Below are 18,660 nucleotides of genomic sequence, written 5' to 3'. Positions count from 1 at the left end.
TAGTGTGTATTAACTTTATTCAATGATCGGGGTTATCACATGCTGACTTTGAATAAATATTTAGAAATCTACACTTAATGTGACTAACATACAGTGCATCCAACCAGCCAGATCCATTTATCTAGACATTGCTTGTACCTTATTCGTGAGGTAATTGATTTCCTTTACTAACTATGGCGACTGTGTTTTAGTCCAGGTACAATAGGCCAAAGAGCCTTCTCCAACTCCTCCAATATAATTATTTCCTGCCACCAACTCACTGACATGGCACACCCATTCACTAGATGAGAATGCACTCCAACAGCCAGCAAAGTGGATTCTTCTTGGCTTTCATTTTATATGCCTAAAGAAAACCCCTTGCAGAGGAATAGGAAGTCTGTGAAAGCATCATAGGGAATCTCAACTGAATACTCTCATTTTCTTTCTATACATTTATAAAGAGGCAGAGGCTATAAGGAAATGTTGCCATCATTCCTATCTCCTTCTGAGGCATAGAAAATAGCTGTGGCTCTTGATATAATATTACACATGCTACATTTCTCTTTACAGACTTATGATATGTTAGTTCAACTAGTTTAAAAGATTTGATTAGGAGAACCTTCTCCATTTGTACCCCACCCTTAATTTTTTTCTTATCTGGCTGCATGTCATATGATGACACTACCAGAATTGTGAGAAACCAAAGGCTTCCAGGCACCCATTAGGAGAAGGATGAGAAATTTTATTCAAAGCATATGGGTGTTGGGATTAACCAAATCTAAGAACCAGAGAATTTACTGTGCATGGTTCAGGGATGCCATTACTCTCTAAATACCTCTTGCTAGAATGCAAATGCATTAGATCAATCCAGAAATGCTGTTCTTGATACAAAAAGACCTACGTCGACAAGATCACGCTAAATAAAGGAAAGCTAAGTAGTGTTTTTGTTAAATATCTACAAATAAGTTAAATATTGTCCTGATGCTCATGTGTAAGTGTTATTATTAATTGCTTAACTGACATCTCAATTATGGCATTCCTTGGGAATGATTCTCATTTATACAAAGTCAGTTATATTTCACAACCCAACATAAAAATTCTGTGAAATAAAGCTTTTTTCTTTTTCAACTGTAAAAGCTTTGTATCTCTAAGCACAACTTCTTTTGTTTATGTCCATTCAGTTGAAGGGAAGGGGTGAGGCCTCTCAGGAAAGTGAAACCCATAGTGACTTCTGTTCCTGACTCCTTCCTTATGAGCCATTTTCTCTTTATCAACCTCAGGGGCTCCTTCTAACTCGCCTACCCATGTTTTTCATTATGAAAAAAGCCTTTAAGTGAATTCATTCTATAAATATTTATATATACCAAGCACTCTTCCAAGCACTGGGAAATAACACTGAACAAACAGATAAAAATCCCTCCTCTCATGGGATGTGTGTCTTAGAGCCCACGAGAGGATGGTGGCACAAAATCTAACACGTACTTTCAGATGAATATCAAGGGCAAACTCAATACGTATTTTTAGTTGTTTTGTTCTTTTTGTGGAATCCTATCAGGGCTTAAAACCACTTAACGTTACCCCTAATTCTAGTGTGAGGAGACAAATATTAAATAATATAAATAACTTAAATATTTGATAATAAGATGTTATATTCAAAACAAAAGTGTGATGGAGGGATGGTGGGTAGGAATGTTAAATTTTAAATTGAATGACCAGGTGCGACTTTACTGAGAAGATAGCATTCATCTAAAGATCTGACGGATGTCAGTTAAGCAGTCTTTTTTTTTTTTTTTTTGCGGCACACGGGCCTCTCACTGTTGTGGCCTCTCCCGCTGCGGAGCACAGGCTCCGGACACGCAGGCCCAGCGGCCGTGGCTCACGGGCCCAGCTGCTCCGCGGCATGTGGGATCCTCCCGGACTGGGACATGAACCCGTGTCCCCTGCAGCAGTGGCAGGTGGACTCTCAACCACTGCGCCACCAGGGAAGCCCAACCAGTCATTTTAAATTTGAGTTTCTTACACTAAATTAACTGGGGAATTTTAATAAATTTCAGCACAGGTAGCCAGGTGGAAAACTATAGTTAATTAAGTAATGAATTAGTATTCTAATTTATTAATTAACTTGTTGGTAATTTATCAGACAGACCTCTGGAATCATCTCAGTTCATGACTACCCATGGGCGGTAAGGGGTAGGCCATGTTAAGGAAAGGAGAGAGCTCAGGGGACCAGCTAAGAAGCTATCACAATCCAAGTGAAAGAGAAAGAATCTGAATGAAGACACTGATATTTTTCCAAAATGACATTTTCCCAAAGTAATCTGGTTTCTGGCCTTTTTTGTGTTCTTTCATTGCTCCTTACTACCTTTAGAATAGTGCCCAAACCTCTTTGTTTGACATTGAAATCCTTTCAAAAATTGGCTGCTTACTGGTTTCTCTAATAGGTGTGTCTGTATTCCAATAAAACTTTATTTACAAAAATAGATTGTGGGCCAATGTTTACTGCAGTCAGCTGTTTGCCTACCTCTGGTCTACTTTATGGGACTCTCTCAGTCTTAGCACATGGCTTCCATTCTAAAAGTTATCTCACTAGTATCAGAAACTGCTGAATTCACAGCCAGTATGTCAACATTCCAGGTAAGAAGTTGGAGGAAGAGAAAAAAGATTAAAAGAGCACTTGCGGGCTTCCCTGGTGGCGCAGTGGTTGAGAGTCCGCCTGCCGATGCAGGGGATACGGGTTCGTGCCCCGGTCCGGGAAGATCCCACATGCCGCGGAGTGGCTGGGCCCGTGAGCCATGGCCGCTGAGCCTGCGCGTCCAGAGCCTGTGCTCCGCAATGGGAGAGGCCACAACAGTGAGAGGCCCGCGTATCGCAAAAAAAAAAAAAAAAAAAAAAAGAGCACTTGCTAGCTCTTTCCTCAAATAGAACCTTCCTATATATCTCACCCAACATCCACTTACATCTCACTGGCCACTTCTTTGTGCAAAGAACCTGAGGAATATAGCTGTTTAGATGGATATATTTTCATTTAATAAAATTAGGGTTCTGTTACCAAGGAAGAAAGAAAGAATGGATATTGGGTGGGTTTCTAGCAGTCTCTGTCATATCTATCAGATTTTAATCACCCGGTGTCAGTTTCTTCATTTGTCAAATGGAACACTATTAGCACCTCACAGAGTTGTTCGGTGAAGGTTGAATGATCCAACACAGGAATGCTGTTAGGAGAATGCCATGCACACTGTAAGCTCTCAGTAGAACTGACACATTGTTGGAATTAGCCTTATTTTCGTCTTTTGTGTGTTTTGATCTTTGTTGTATTTACAGTGCCTAGAATGCTTTCTAGCACATAGGAGATCAATAAACACTTTTTTTTTGAATGAATAAATGAACCACCATTATCATCAGTTTAGATTTTTAGATAGCAGGCAACAGAAACTGATTCTGGCCCACTTAATCCCTTATTAAAATAATGGTACTTACTTCTAGAAGTGACAAGATACCTGGAGAGTCAGACTCAGACAGGGACAGGTATCCTATTATTGCTGTAATCATTTAGACCAGAGCTATTTTCACACTGTGCTTGAATAACTCCACTCAACATTTAAAGCCCCATGAGATGGAGTCTAATGATCAAAATGTGACGGAATCATCTGTCTCCCTTTGGATAGGAGAGAACGGAACACCTTTTTTTATAGTCCCACCAAAATGGCATGTAACTGGGGAGAAGCAAAGAATTAGGATGAAATCCATGTGAAGGATGAAATCAGCAGGAAGAAACTGGATGGAAAGCACAAAGAAATATCCATCACATGTTCTCATTCCTTTTAGTTTGTGTTGCTTCCACAAAGTCATGGTTGTGATGTAAGTGCATCCCCTGGGAAGAAAAAAGACCTAGCAATTTGGCCTCTGTTAATGCATCAGTATCTGCATTTTTTTCCATTTAAAAAGCCAACTACCACCTTATAAAACTGATTGCAGGAACCCTGAAGAGATGAGACCAACAAGAGTTTCTTTGTTTTTTTTTCTTAAGGATAAGATGACAGAATATGACAGTGAGGTTGTGGGATTGATAGAGAACAGTAAATAGATATCGAAAAAAGGTTAGGCACTAATGCCAAATACAGGTACCATGCCTTTAGGTAATGACATCTATATGCATAATCCTTCCAGTCATTTAATTTCATAAATTATCTAAATAATTGTTTCTAAATATTTTAGTTTCTATAATGATTACAGTGCCAGTCTGCTTTGTTACTGAGCAATTGATTACTGTCTCTGATAAAAAGTTGAAACCAGATGGTTTTTCATTTTGTTTGCCTTTTCAGATGTAGCAGTGAATGTAGGTCCATGACAACCTAGGGGTTTATTTTTAAGCATGATTCACAGTAGTTCCGTCTACTATCATTATGAAAGTCTGTCAGACATTTGGAATTGCTTTAATTTGGTAAATTTTATTGAGATTTTTATAGATGGTAAAATTAAAATTATCATTTTTTTAATTGTTAGGGGAAAAACCCCAATATATATAACCTGCCCAAATTGATTTGCATAATTGCAAATATATGTGCTACCACTGATGACCATTCCAAACCATTGCTGGAAAGCTGGTAGACTAGCAGACTGTATATTTAGGGAACTTTAGAGCTTATTTAGCTTCATTTAATAATCTGGGTCTAAACATAACATTTGTTTAGATATTAAAAAATTGATAAGTTTAGATTGATAAAAATGACACCCTTCTTTGCTCTTGGAATGAGCAAAGTTTAAAAAACTGAACTAAAAAAAGTCTCCTTGTATGAAACTAGACCTTATAAAATTTTCTTCACACTGTATTTTTAATCATATTTCTTCTATGATTTGGTGTTAGAAAATGTGTATAAAATGCCATTAGAGTGAGCAATTAAAGATTATTATGCAAAATAGAATAACTGAAATATATTATTTAGGGATTAAAAATCTTTAACATTCTATAACTTGTCAATTTTTTTCTTTGTTTAATGATACTAATCTTTCAATCTTTCTTTTTCTTTTTGCAGTGCTTTAATACGTTATTGAAACTACAAACCCATATCCACAGTGGTCTCATTGTTGACAGATTGCATATTTTGAAAGCTTGAGGTATTTTATAATGAAACATGTGGAAACTTTGAAGCATAAATTCTGCCAAACATCTGAATAAAGAATTTCTCACCTGGTGTGTAAGAGATCTCCTCACCACCACCATGACAAACCAGGAAAAATGGGTCCATCTCAGCCCCTCAGAATTTTCCCAGCTTCAGAAATATGCTGAATGTAAGTATTCATATTGATAATATGATTTGACTTGGTATTTGCACTAAACAACGTAATTATTTACTTGCCAAAACAGATTATAAATCCCATTCAGCATTGGGATAAATACAGGTGTGTCTTTTGTGTTTTCAAGTAAGTGAACTTGAGACTACCAGTTTGGCATGAGAAAAAGGAAAAGGTAAACTTAAATTGAACATTAGATCTCAAAGAAAAAGAACTAGAACTTTAGATGCAAAAGTGAACTTGGAAACACTCCCGCTGTAATAGATGTGAAGCAAAGGATAAGATAGTTTGGGAGAATGGAGACTGGTGAGTCTGTAACCAAGAAGAAGGATAAGCAGAAGTAAGGGGAAAAGTGAGATTTTTTTTTTTCCTGCATAACATTTCAAAAAGATTGGGAGTAGGGAGTCATAGATACATCATGGCATTGAAATTAGAGGTTGTAAAAGAAAGAGAAGGTGTAGGATCTTACACCACGTTGTTTAGTGTGTGTATTGATACAAAAGATAGGCCATGGTGATTCACTTTATAGTATGCAGTTTTTAAATATGGTAAGCTTCTTTACACATAAACAGTAAAATTGTATTTATTTATTGTTTTTACCATGGATTTTCAAAAATACATCTGTTTCACAAATTGAGTTTCAACAATAAATATGGGTAGCAACTGTGTCAAGATATTGAAGAGAGAAAATGAAGCAACTAATAAATAGGAGGGAGCAAAAGGCTGGGAGCACGATGAGCAGAGAAAAAATAATATGCAGGGAATGTAATAAGAATGGTTAATGTTAGAGAATAAAATGCAAGCAGTGGAAAGCAAAAAAAGAACCAATAGCACGCAATAGTGAAAGAGGCAAAAACTGGAACAGCTGGAGATGCTTATGCAGAGAATTGGGTCATGTAGGAGAGAAGTGTCAGGAGTGAATTGAATCATATTATGAAGAGGCAGAGAAAAGGATTAAACTCAAATGGAGGATTGGAATAATAAGAAATAGATATGTGAGTGAATAATAACACATTTACGGGGTACATAGTATAAGTCAGGAACATTAATAAACAATGTATATCATCTGAAGAGGCCGATTTCATAGGTTTTCCAGATTTTTCCTAACTGGAGAGCTGAAGTGTTCTGGGTGAGGTTATCAGAGTGCTGGTGGGTATTTGTAAGGGAGATGCAAACCCATGTAACCTGTAAGTTTTCTCCATCAATAATGATAAAAATACAGCAACTATCAAATGAAGGGGAGAATCAGAAATTGTTGACATCAAAATGTGGTCCTTATACTGAAAAGCTGTTTTGAGCCACTGGAAGCACAATTCATCTACTTATCACATGAAGACAATTTATCCCAGAATGGCTGAATTCTTGTCTGCATGTTTATACTCAGTGATTTCTAAACTGGCTAAACAATGATTTACCTATGTTTTGTAATTTCTATATGCTCTTTACTGTTGTGATATATCCAATAATTAAGTGAATATGTCTGAACATCTTCTTTAGGGAGAGTATTCTGCTTGGCACTGTAGGAGATGCAAATATGAACAGATATGGACCCTCCCTTTTTGGAATTTACAGTTTAATGAAGGCTAGAAACTAATGGATAAACAACTCTAGGATAAACGATATCTAGGTGAAATATCTAAGTGCTACAAGCAAAGTTTAGGGATCTGTAGGGCAATACTATGCAGCTAGAGATGGAAAAAGGGAAGGCTTCATGGAAGAAGTAGAATTTGAAATGAATCTTAAAAAATAGATTCATGGTAAATGCAGAAAAAATGATATAAATTAAAAGAAAAATTTAGCATGTATTTGAGGGAGTGGGATGAGCTACATTTAGCCACACTACAAATTAAGGGAGTAAGTGGAGGTAAGGCTATAAAAATGAGATAGAATTTAAATATACAATGCTCAACTTGAGTTAGGCAGTGAAGAGTAATTGTAGAATGTTAAGCGTAGGGCGACATGAACAATGCTATGCTCCAAGAAGCTTAATTTACAAATACGAAAATAGTATATGTGACAGAGAGACTGAAATTAGGCCAGTGGGCTACTGGGATAGACTAAAAAAAAGGTGGATGGAGAATGATGACCAGAAAAGCATAGATTCAAATATTACATCATTAAAACTAGTGGAAGAGAACTTGGGCAATAATAAATTACGAGAATTGAGAGAGAGAGAGAGAGAGAGAGAGAGAGAGACAGAAAGAGACAGTTCTAAAATTTAGCTCTAAAAATTTGACTTGGAGGACAGGGGAATTTGGTGACATAATCTCCCAAGTAAAATAAACATAATGGTTTGGTTTAGATTATGCTAAATTTAGCTGGATTATTAAAATATATTTTCCAGTGTTCGGGTACTTACAGGAAACATGCCTGTGGAGGCACTAGCATAAAATAGATAAATTATTGCCATAATAGTTAAATTATTATTTACAATAACTTTTGCTTAGATAGTCAAATTGCATTTGAATTGATAAACAGAATTTAGTACTAAAGTATTAAATATATTACAGGCTGCCACTTTTATTTTATTGGCTAAGGAATATGGAGGTACATTTAATTATATCATTAAAATGCTTGATTTAGTAATAGGTTTGCAGAAATACCTAAGACAAGTGGTAAAAAGAATTGTCATAAATGTAAAAGTTCTAACCTCTTGAGACAAAGATTAATGGGCATTCAATAAGTTGGTAGTGAGCAGTGACACAGTGAGTATAAGAACATGGTTAAAATGGATCTTATGAGAAGACATGTTAACTGTGAAGGAAATAAATAGTGCTGATTCCATGATCATTAGACGTGCTACTCTTTTTTAAATAACCAAGATAACAATGAAGAGTGTTAGACCGAATCCTCTAAGAAGTTTCCTGTATAATTAAATAGCAAAGAATATTATGATTAGATGGATCTTTGTGTAATGAATTGCCATTGTCAAAACATAACAGAAAACAAACTTATTATCCTGAAGATTATAAAAGTGGTATATTTTCCATGCTATTCAGTACATGTGATCAGTTTATCAGCAGCATTTAAGGACCGGATTTTTCATGTTGCAATGCAGTGTTGGCAAAGTGACATCCCTCTGTAGTCTATTAGAAAAGTGATATATTAGATTTTAATTGTTTTGTAACTTTCCATAAGAAATTGTTTCTATGTATTAAATGACTAAATTTTTAAAAAGTTATTAATTTAAGTTTAAATTTGCAGCATGCTAAGATTATATCTGATATATTTCAAATAAGTGTTCTGTACGCTTTTGGGGAATGGGGTGGGGTCGTCAAATTCTTGGTTGAGATGAATGAGTTCATGAAACCCCTACCCACAAAACCAAATCATTCAGTGCTGGACTTAAATAATACCATAAAGATCTTTTTCTCAAGTTATCTGATCTTGAGTTCTCTCCACAAGTGCCACAATATATCGTGTTGTATTCTGTTTAGGCTGCTATAACGAAGTACCATAGACTGGGTGACTTATAAACAACAGAAAATTATTTCTCATAGTTCTGGAGGCTGGAAGTTTGAGATTAGGGTGTGAGCATGGATTCTGGTAAAGGTCCTCTTTGGGGCTGCAAACTGCCAACTTCTTGTATTCTCACATGGTGGAAGGAGCAAGAGAAGAGCAGCAAGCTCTCCTGGGATTCTTATAAGGGCACTAATCCAGTTCATCAGGGTTCTACCCTAAGAACCTCATCTAATTCTGTTTACCTCTCAAAGATCCCTCATACTGCGAGGTACGGTTTCAACATATGCATTAGGGGAGACACAAATTTTAGTCTATTACACCCTGTAACTATACATATTGTTTCAGTTTCTAGGCTTTCCTCATAATTAATTGGGGGAAAAATAGAAGGACGTTGGCACAGCATTCCTGGCTAGGCAGGTAGCACATCAGACAGCTGTGTTCAAATCCTGGTCGTACCATATTTTAGATGTCTGACTTTCAAGTTATATAACATCTCTGTGTCCCAATTTTCATACTTGTAAAATGGGAAAAATAATAAATAATGTCGAATGTTGTAAGGATTAAATTGAATGAGTTAATATATGTCAAGTAATGAGAACAGTGCCTGGTGAGTTGCAAGTTATATAACTGTTTACGATTATTATTTTAATAGAGAGGGAGTGAGTGTGTTATGTTGGCTGTTTGAACATATTGTTGATGATCAAGTTAAAAAGTGCTGCATTTTAGAGCATTAAGAGCCAATGTCTTTTTTTGCTGCTCTAAGACCACATTCTTCCCACAAGGTAGAAGCTTCTGGTGCTGTTGGCAGCCTCGGATCTGTGTTGTCTCCACAAAGGCTGAAGGCAGCTAATGTGAAGCCTGCTGTGGCTGCCTACAGCATGCTGAGCCCATGCTCCTGTTTAGGGTTTCAGGCTGAGTCCCTCTATGGGGAGCACTTCCATTGATATGTGGGAGAGGAGTATCCTTTTCTTTTCCACTCTTCATAAAAAGTCATCCAAACTGTTGTGATAAGACGGACAGCTCTCACTCCTGCCGTGTAGAGAATTGAGCTTATCACACCATTAGTTTGTCGTTGCTTCCTGGAATCTTTTCATGGATAACAATATTTTCTATGTAAAATCTACACAGTATTTCCAAGTGATTCATTATCTGCCCACGTATCGTCACTTAGGATTAGCTTTTTATTTGCTGTATACAAAGCGTGTTATATAGCGTGTACATTATTTTTGAAAAATACTATGTTATTACAGTGGGAACACTTCCAAACTCTCATAAATTTCATACTTTTTATAGCAGCTGGCATTGTAGAGAGTTGCAGAATTATTTGATGACTTGTTCTTTTCAATAAGGACCAGCATGCCTAATATTTGGACCTAGTGTACAGTTTCTTCCATTGAAGTGAGGCGTGTGGTGTCGCTTAGTGGAAAGAGCACAGGCTTTGTAGGCAAACTAATATTCGACAGTGTTGAACCGCAGCCCCAACTTCAACTTACTAGCCTTGGGACCTTGGGAAGCTTACATGTACTACCTGTGCCTCAGCTTCCTCACCTGGAAAAGTAGAATTCTACCTCACAGTGTTGTAGGATTTAATGAGACAGTAATCATCATTATCGTAAATAATCGATTTTTAGTACCCTATTCTAAATAATATACAAATATTAATTCATTTAATTCTCACAATAAGCCTTAGAGGTGGCAGATGATCTCTGTCAGGCACATTGCCTGGCCTATTGCTACGGCACAATAAGCGATAACAAAGATCGAAACAGTAGTAATTCATTTATATTTCTTACAGAGATCACTTTGTTAATAAACAGATTGGTAATCATGTTTCTAAAATAGGGGAATCTAGAACCCAGGATTCAGATCCTCTTATCTCTATCAGCCACAGCCATCTCTCAAAGGGCTTTTGTACACAGGACAAAGCAAAGAAGCAGCGCTTCTAACTATGGCTTTGGCCCCAGAACACCTTTCTGCTCCCTTATCCCGCTACATGGCGGGGATCCTGTGTCAACCTCCGTGAGCAGTTATCATCATTCTACCCACGCTGCTATTCTCCCGTCTCTGGAACCTCCTTCACTCTTCCTTATGAAAAACATAGGAGGGAAAAGAGAGGAGAATAAACTCAGGAAGCAATTATAATAAAAAATTTGGTAAAGTGCTTGGCCATTTTAAGTAGCTTTCCTCTCCCAAGAAACCCCACCCTCTAGCATGATGATCTGTGTCTTTGAGATGTGTTTTGTGCTTCATCCATACATGATGGATTAAGGAGACTGGAGGGAGAGACTAGACCTCCTGACCTGTGCATATTCAATTTATTGTTAAGCAAATTTAGATCACATATTAGCCCTCTTTCTAATTTGTCCCACTGGGATTAGCTCTTAAGTTTGTCCTAGGCCCTTTGTTATTGTACACTGACTCTGTTTTGGGAGGCCAAGCCACTTAATTACTCTCTTTGTACAAGACAGAAGAATAAATGGCACAGAGTCAATTAACCTAGTGGCTGAGAACACATAATTTGGTGTTAGATTAGACTGGGTTTGAGTTCCAGTACCGTGATGTGCACCTCGTTTTCTTCACCTTTGTCCTAGGATTGCAACGATGATTAAGTGTGAAGAGGCCTGTGAAGTGCTCAGGACTCAATCAGTTATTGTTTTGATGAGGCTCATGATGGTGGTGACTGTGGTGGTTTAATATCAAATGAGGACTTTTTGTTCTTTGATTTATGACTCCTCAGTTATACTACTTATGTGGAACGTCTTGATTTTCCCTGACACTTGTCTGAAATCAGGATCTCTGACTCTATTTTAGATAATACATGTCTCTCATTTCCGACCCTGTTTCTTCTGATTCACATTTATTAGCTCGGCAGTTCCTGGCTCTGACCCAGATTTTATTTCTGGAATGTATGTTGGCTGCATCATCTCTTTCGCCTCATCTCTGGCTCCAGTTCCTATGTGTTGTACTGCTTCAGACTGAATTTCCTGTTGGTGGCTTCTCTGGGTCCATATACCTTAAGTTTTTCAATACCTAAATCTGCAGTAGTAAAAGAAAGTAATAACTATGAATGTCTAAGTCTCCATTATTTTAGTATCCTAAAAAGATATCATTTTCAATGATTTTTAAACCTCTTTTTCAACTTCTCAAACTTGCCCCAAAACCTTAAATTAAGTTTTATGGTCAAACAAACTTTAATGGTGAAGTTAGGACTTCTGTGAAGTATTTTGGTCAAAGTGGACCAAATTAGACTGTGATTGAAAAATTCACAAAATCTCAGTGGCTTAACAAAACAGAAGTTTATTTCTTGCTCCTATTACATTTCCAAATCGGAATCAGCAAATGGTTTAATTTCACATTATCCTTGATCAAAAGTCCCAGTCAGATGGAGCAGTCATCAACTTTAAAATTGGCAGATGCTGTGACAGAGAAATAGACTTTGTGCATTGGGTGCTAGCTCTTAAGGCTTCTCCCTGATAATGTTTTGCTTACGTTTCTTTGGCCAAAGCAATCCACATGACCACATCTAACTTCAAGGGAGTAGAGAAATGCATTCCTTCTGTCTGTCCAGCATTGGGGGAGACTGAACTACTTGGTGAAAACTACTAATGTGGACAGTATCACACAAATAAAATATAACCTACTATTTACCTTGGAACCTTAAGCAAGTCATCACAATCACTTTAAGCTTGTTTCTTCATCTTATAAAAGGAGGACAGTGCTCCCCACCTATAAATAATTACTCTTGTTTTTATTGCTAATATTAGTATGACAAATTGTAACAAAAGTTATCGCAAAGATTCATACAGATTAAGTTATGTACTTCATCCTTAGATGAAGTAGATTAAAGGTTGTGATTTGCTAGAAGTTTCCTTAGATGCCACCACCCACATTATAGCAGGAAGTGCCGCACACACACACAAATATGAGTCTGCAGACTTAGACGGACTTAATTTTACTCGCTGGTTGTTATTCAGCCAACAGTACTGAGTACCCTTCACTCTTAGGCATTATGCTTGGTTCTAGGTAATAACAGAAATGGATATCGCAGTTCTTTCCATCAAAGAGGTTAGTCTATTCAGAGAGACAAATATCATGGCAAACGATGATAAAGCAGTGAAATACTTACTCCGGATATTATATATGCAAGATTCTTTTTAATTGAGGTACAGTTTACATAAAACGTTGTTTTAGCTGTACAACATAATGATTTGATATGTATTGCAAATGATTACCACAATAAATTTAATTAACATCCATCACGACACAGGTAAAATTCTTTTTCTTGAGAACTTTTAAGGTGCTCTCTCTTGGCAACTTTCCAATGTACAGTACAGCATTGTTAACTATAGTCACGGTGCTCTGCTATACTTACAACTGGAAGTTTGTACCTTTTAAACACCTTTACCCATTTCACCCCCGGCCCCTTGCCTTGGGGAACCACCATTTTGTTCATTGTAAGTTAAATTCTGTAAGATTCCACATGTAACTGAGACTTTACAGTATTTGTCTTTCTCTTTTCTGACTTATTTCACTTAACGTAATGCCCTCAAGGTCTACCCATGTTGTCACAAATGGCAGGATGTCCTTCTTTCTAATGGGTAGATTATATACGTATACAAATAAGTTGTAAAGAAAATTATATATAAAATATTAAATGCCATTTATATACCATTTATCTGTCTTTACCATTATCTTTACCATTTATTTGTCTACGGACACTTAGGTTGTTTCCATGTCTTGGCTATTGCAAATAATGCCACAGTGAAAATGAAGATGCAGATATCTCTTTAGGATATTGATTTTATTTCTTTCAGGTATATACCCAGAAGTGGAATTGCTGGAAAATATGGTAGTTCTATTTTTAAATTTTGGAAAACCCTCCATACTGTTTTCCATAGTGGCTGCACCAATTTACATTTCCATCGGCAGTGTACAAGGTTCTTGTGCATATCCTTGCCAATACTTGTTATCTCTTATCTTTTTTGATGATAGCCATTCTGACAGGTGTGAAGTGTTATTGTGATTTTTAAAAATTTTTATTTATTTAATTTTTGGCTGCATTGGATCTTTGTTGCTGCGCACGGGCTTTCTCTAGTTTCAGCTAGCAGGGGCTACTCTTTGTTGCGGTGTGTGGCATCTCATTGCGGAGGCTTCTCGTTGCAGAACACGGGCTCTAGGCTCGTGGGCTTCATTCAGTAGCTGTGGCTCGCGGGCTCTAGAGTGCAGACTCAGCAGTTATGGCACACGGACTTAGTTGCTTGGCAGCATGTGGGATCTTCCCGGACCAGGGCTCGAACCCGTGTCCCCTGCATTGGCAGGCGGATTCTTTTTTTTTTTTTTTTTTTTTTGCGGTACGTGGGCCTCTCACTGTTGTGGCCTCTCCCGTTGCGGAGCACAGGCTCAAGATGCGCAGGCTCAGCGGCCATGGCTCACGGGCTCAGCCGCTCTGCGGCATGTGGGATCCTCCCGGACTGGGGCACGAACCCGTGTCCCCTGCATCGGCAGGCGGACTCTCAACCGCTGTGCCACCAGGGAAGCCCCAGCAGGCGGATTCTTAACCACTGCGCCACCAGGGAAGTCCCCTCATTGTGATTTTGATTGGCATTTTCTTGATGATGAGTGATGTACCTGTTGGTACATGATCTGCAAATAGGCATCTTTCTCTGAGACACTGTGTGTTTCACTCTGTAGCCTCTATGCTGTGCCCTGGGGATCAGGCAGTTAAGAATGGATTCTCTGTTACAGGCTTGTGGGACCCCAGAACATAAACCTCACTGGCCACCAGAGCCAGTTAATCAAGGGATGCATCCCCTGGGCCCAGCTGCAAAAGCTGGGGCACTAGACCTGTGTGCAAGCTCCTTTCTGGTATATTAAGCAACCTGGAGTGAGGCAGGGGGAGACAGAGCAAAGGTGGTGCCTGCCTCTGCAGAGTCTTGCAGTCAGCCCCTAGATGTGTATTAAATTAGATACTTGCTCCTCAGGCCACAGCTTTTAAGATAAGCAAGTAGTCCTTTTTAATGGAAAGACTGATCTTTCCTACACAAAATGTTGCATACTTTCTCCTGGAAGAAACCATTTTACTCATTTAAAATTCTGTATCACTCCATGATCTCCTCCCTGTGGTATTGATCACATTAATGTGTACCTGTATCTATATCTCTCTATCTATGTACAGACATCTGATAAGCAATACATAATATATTCTCATTTTGAAATTTGAGCATTACAGATTTTAACCTGCTGCCTCTGCACTGGACCTGGGGGCCTAGCCACAGGGAGTCCGCCTGAGCCTGTGAAGAGCAGTTTCTCAGTCCCTATAGCCTGTGGGTCTCTTAGACACAAGCCCCACTGGCTTTCAAAGCTAGATGTTTTGGGGGCCCGTCTCTCAGGTGGAAGTATTCAAAGTTGGGGCACCATATGTGGGGTTCAAACCCCTGGCTCCTCAGGGAGAAGCTGGGAGTTGTGAGCTCCCTCCCAGTTGTGTGTCACCACAGTAGGGGTGGGGTTCATGGCAAGCTTGTGCCTCAGCGTCTCCTACCTATTTTTATTTTTTTAATTAATTAATTAACTATTTTTGGCTGTGTTGAGTCTTCGTTTCTGTGCGTGGGCTTTTCTCTAGTTGTGGCAAGCGGGGGCCACTCTTCATTGCGGTGTGCGGGCCTCTCCCTGTCGCGGCCTCTCTTGTTGCGGAGCACAAGCTCCAGACGCACAGGCTCAGTAGTTGTGGCGCACAGGCCTAGTTGCTCCGCGGAATGTGGGATCTTCCCACAGCAGGGCTCGAACCCGTGTCCCCTGCCTTGGCAGGCAGATTCTCAACCACTGTGCCACCAGGGAAGCCCTCTCCTACCTATTCTGATGTTGGTTTTTTCTTGTTTACCCTATGCGTAGGGGTCGTTCACGTTCACCTAGTTTACAGAGTTCTTTCAGAGCAAATTATTCCATATGTAGCTGTAGATTTGGTGTGTCCACGGGAGGAGGTGAGTTCAGCAGCCTCCTATGTCACTATCTTGAATCAAAATCTATGCAAGACTCTCCAAGCGCTTTTAACTCTTCGTGTGGATAGGTATTGAAAGGGGAGTGGAATTGTAATTTTAATTGAAAGTATTGAATGGGGGTTAAAAAAGCAGAGAAACTCCAATTAGATATCAGAGCATGTGCTGAGGCATGAAAGAAAGTGACACATGAGGGAAGAATTGGAAGTATGTGTCGGTATATGTACCTATTTGTGTCTGAGCATGTATGTGTGCACATGGACACGTGTATAAACACTGAGGGCAAGATTGAAGAATTCAGCAACAGTCATAAAATATGGATCTGTGAATGGCATTAGTAAAACATTGTCTATCGACATACAGTCATTGGGAGAAAGTAAAGATATTAACTGAGTGGAAAAGAAGAGAGGCAGAGAGAATACCTAAACTACAATTATAGAATCTTAGCCGTGAAAAAAAAAAAAAAAAGAGGAAAGATCATATCTAAAGTTAATAGAATAAAAAGAGGGATTTTGTTCTTTCACATAAGAGAAAAAGACATGTTTATAGGGAACAAGGAGGGCAGCATATAAAGGGAAAAACTTGGTGCTGAAAGATTCTGAGCTTATGGCCAAATCTAGATTTTTGTTTTGGTTTTATTCAGTTTTCTTAAGTACTTCTCTACTGTTTATTTACTTAATGTATTCGTTTTGGCCGCTAGCAAGTTACATAACCTTTCTAAAGTTTAATTTTCTCTGCTGTGTAATTAAGAAAATAATAAAACCTACTCACAAGAATGTTGTAAGACTCAAATAAAATAATATGTGTGGAAATGCTTTGTAAAATGCTAACTACCATATGTAAGTTAATTATTGCTTTCATTGTTATTATCATTAGAATGTTCTGAGTTATCTCTCTACTATTTCTTTTCTTTTTCTGTAGTTCAGTATCTCTGCTTCTCCCAAGTACACGTTTCTAATTTTATTATTTATTGAATTTTACGTTTGCGTCTATGAGATTATGTGAGAAATACATTCCTACTTCTTGTGGCCCAGTTTTCCAGTTTCTCGTCAAATCCTACGGCCTCTTTCAGAGCCTTGCCTAGGCATCTTCAGGTGCAAGGATTATTTTCTCATACCCAAAAATGTATTTTATAAGGAAGAACATTGCCAAGACTGTAGCGGTCTGAGATCTTACCCTACTTACAGTGTAAGAAGTTAGCTTGCTGAGGCGTCATGATGCTAGAAGATGCAAGACTCCTGAGGCAGAGAAAGAGGACTTTGTTTATCATGTCACAGAAAACATCATGTACCTCGTGCTTTTATTGGCTCCCTACTTTATTTTATTTTATTTTTAATTAATTAATTTATTTTTGGCTGTGTTGGGTCTTTGTTGCTGCACGCGGGCTCTCCCTAGCTGCGGCAAGCAGGGTCCACTCCTTGTTGCGGTGCACGGGCCTCTCACCGCGGTGGCCTCTCCTGTTGTGGAGCGCGGGCTCTAGGTGTGCAGGCTTCAGTGGTTGTGGCACGCGGGCTCAGTAGTTGTGGCTCGTAGGCTCTAGAGTGCAGGCTCAGTAGTTGTGGTGCACGGGCTCAGCTGCTCTGGGGCATGTGGGATCCTCCCAGACCAGGGCTCAAACCCGTGTCCCCTCCATTGGCAGGTGGATTCCTAACTACTGCGCCACCAGGGAAGCCCCCTACTTTAGTTTTCACAGGGAAAGATGAAAAGGGCCAGGTAACCTTTGCACAAGCAGTGGGTTGAGTCATAGGAGAACCCCAAGTTTAGGGAAGCTGAATGTTTTTTAATAGACAGTAAACAAACCTTCCGTTTGCTCAACAGAGGGTCACAATCAGTGTCTCTCAAGGTTTTTCACTCCAAAAACATCCTTGAAATGATAGTTTAGAGAAAAAAAAGTAGTCTGTGCCCCTGCTTGAAAAACCTGCAGAAACATGAAAGAAACGTTGAGAATTGTCTCCCAAAGAATATAAGCTTATAATAGTCTTTACCACCATAATCAGTAGCCCAGAAGTTGATGAAAACACATTATTTTCCCACCAGGTTGCCTTTCCTTCTGTATAAAGGCAACCTCAGACTTGTGCCCAGAAGTCTCCTCATCTTGGTCTCTGATCCCTCTTTTTTCCCTGTGCCCTACCACTGGGTTTTCAGATCCATCCTATTTGTGCCCTACTTTTCAAGCTAGGAGACTCACCTACTTTCCTGTATTCATCCAGGGAGGATGAAGGGGAACCCATTTACTTACAGGTATTTTAGAGTCTACTCTGAAAAATAGGCTTAATTCGTAAATTTTATTTAAAAAAATTAGTTTCTTAAAACACATTTATGCACACACACACACCTTTTTCTTACAAGTAGCAATCACCATTAATTTATTTTTCAGTGCTTTATATTATAGAATGAACACAGAAAGGAAGGATCTGGGAGAAAGCGACAAATAGCTCCACTCCAGGCAAAGTCACCCCTTTTGCTGAATGCTTTCAGAACTCCTTGCAACTGAATGAACGTTGAGGGTCCTGCCCCATGTCATAAGTGCCTTTGGAGCAGAATGTGTTACTGTTTGAGCTTCTACAGCTGCCAAATGATAAATGACTTCTAGACCTTTTTAAGGCTTAGTTTCTTACTAGATTAGGATAATTCACTGTCCCTTGAAACCTGCCCCCAAACTGAATACAGTGGGAAATCAAAACTCTCAAATGAAAAATAAAATCAGGAAAAGAGTAAAATGTTGGTAGCCACGGCTTTGACTTGGAGAGGAGAGTCCTCCAGATGTTTACACAATTCTGCCAAATCTTTCTCGTTTATAGTTTCCCTATGGATATCAGAGATTAATAGTGGTATTTTTAAATTTTTGCCAAATGAAAGTCTTTCTCTAGAAATTTACTGATAAAAGCTCTGCTTTAGTTAGAAGATATTCAAGGAGGTAGCCTGTAATGAAAGG

The 18,660-nt window shown here is 38.7% G+C and overlaps 1 protein-coding gene across 6 annotated transcripts in view; it reads left to right on the top strand.

Annotated features, from left to right (window-relative positions):
• The window catches only part of DGKB (diacylglycerol kinase beta), a 704,177-nt gene that overhangs the window by 53,269 nt on the left and 632,248 nt on the right, over nt 1-18,660 (top strand). For 5 of the 6 annotated variants that reach the window (XM_027102571.1, XM_027102570.1, XM_027102572.1 and 2 more), the window contains exon 1: nt 5,023-5,268. In XM_027102571.1, coding sequence (XP_026958372.1) covers nt 5,199-5,268 — 70 coding nt within the window. In that variant the 5' untranslated portion in view covers nt 5,023-5,198. Of the gene's footprint in view, nt 1-5,012; nt 5,269-18,660 lie in introns of those variants that run through there. The other variant, XM_027102569.1, reaches the window with a different exon arrangement.

Source organism: Aethalodelphis obliquidens, unplaced genomic scaffold (assembly GCF_003676395.1).
Source record: "Aethalodelphis obliquidens isolate GAN/ISIS:26980383/991018 unplaced genomic scaffold, ASM367639v1 scaffold5, whole genome shotgun sequence".
NCBI lineage: Eukaryota > Metazoa > Chordata > Mammalia > Artiodactyla > Delphinidae > Aethalodelphis > Aethalodelphis obliquidens.
This window is presented reverse-complemented; position numbering and strand designations above follow the sequence as displayed.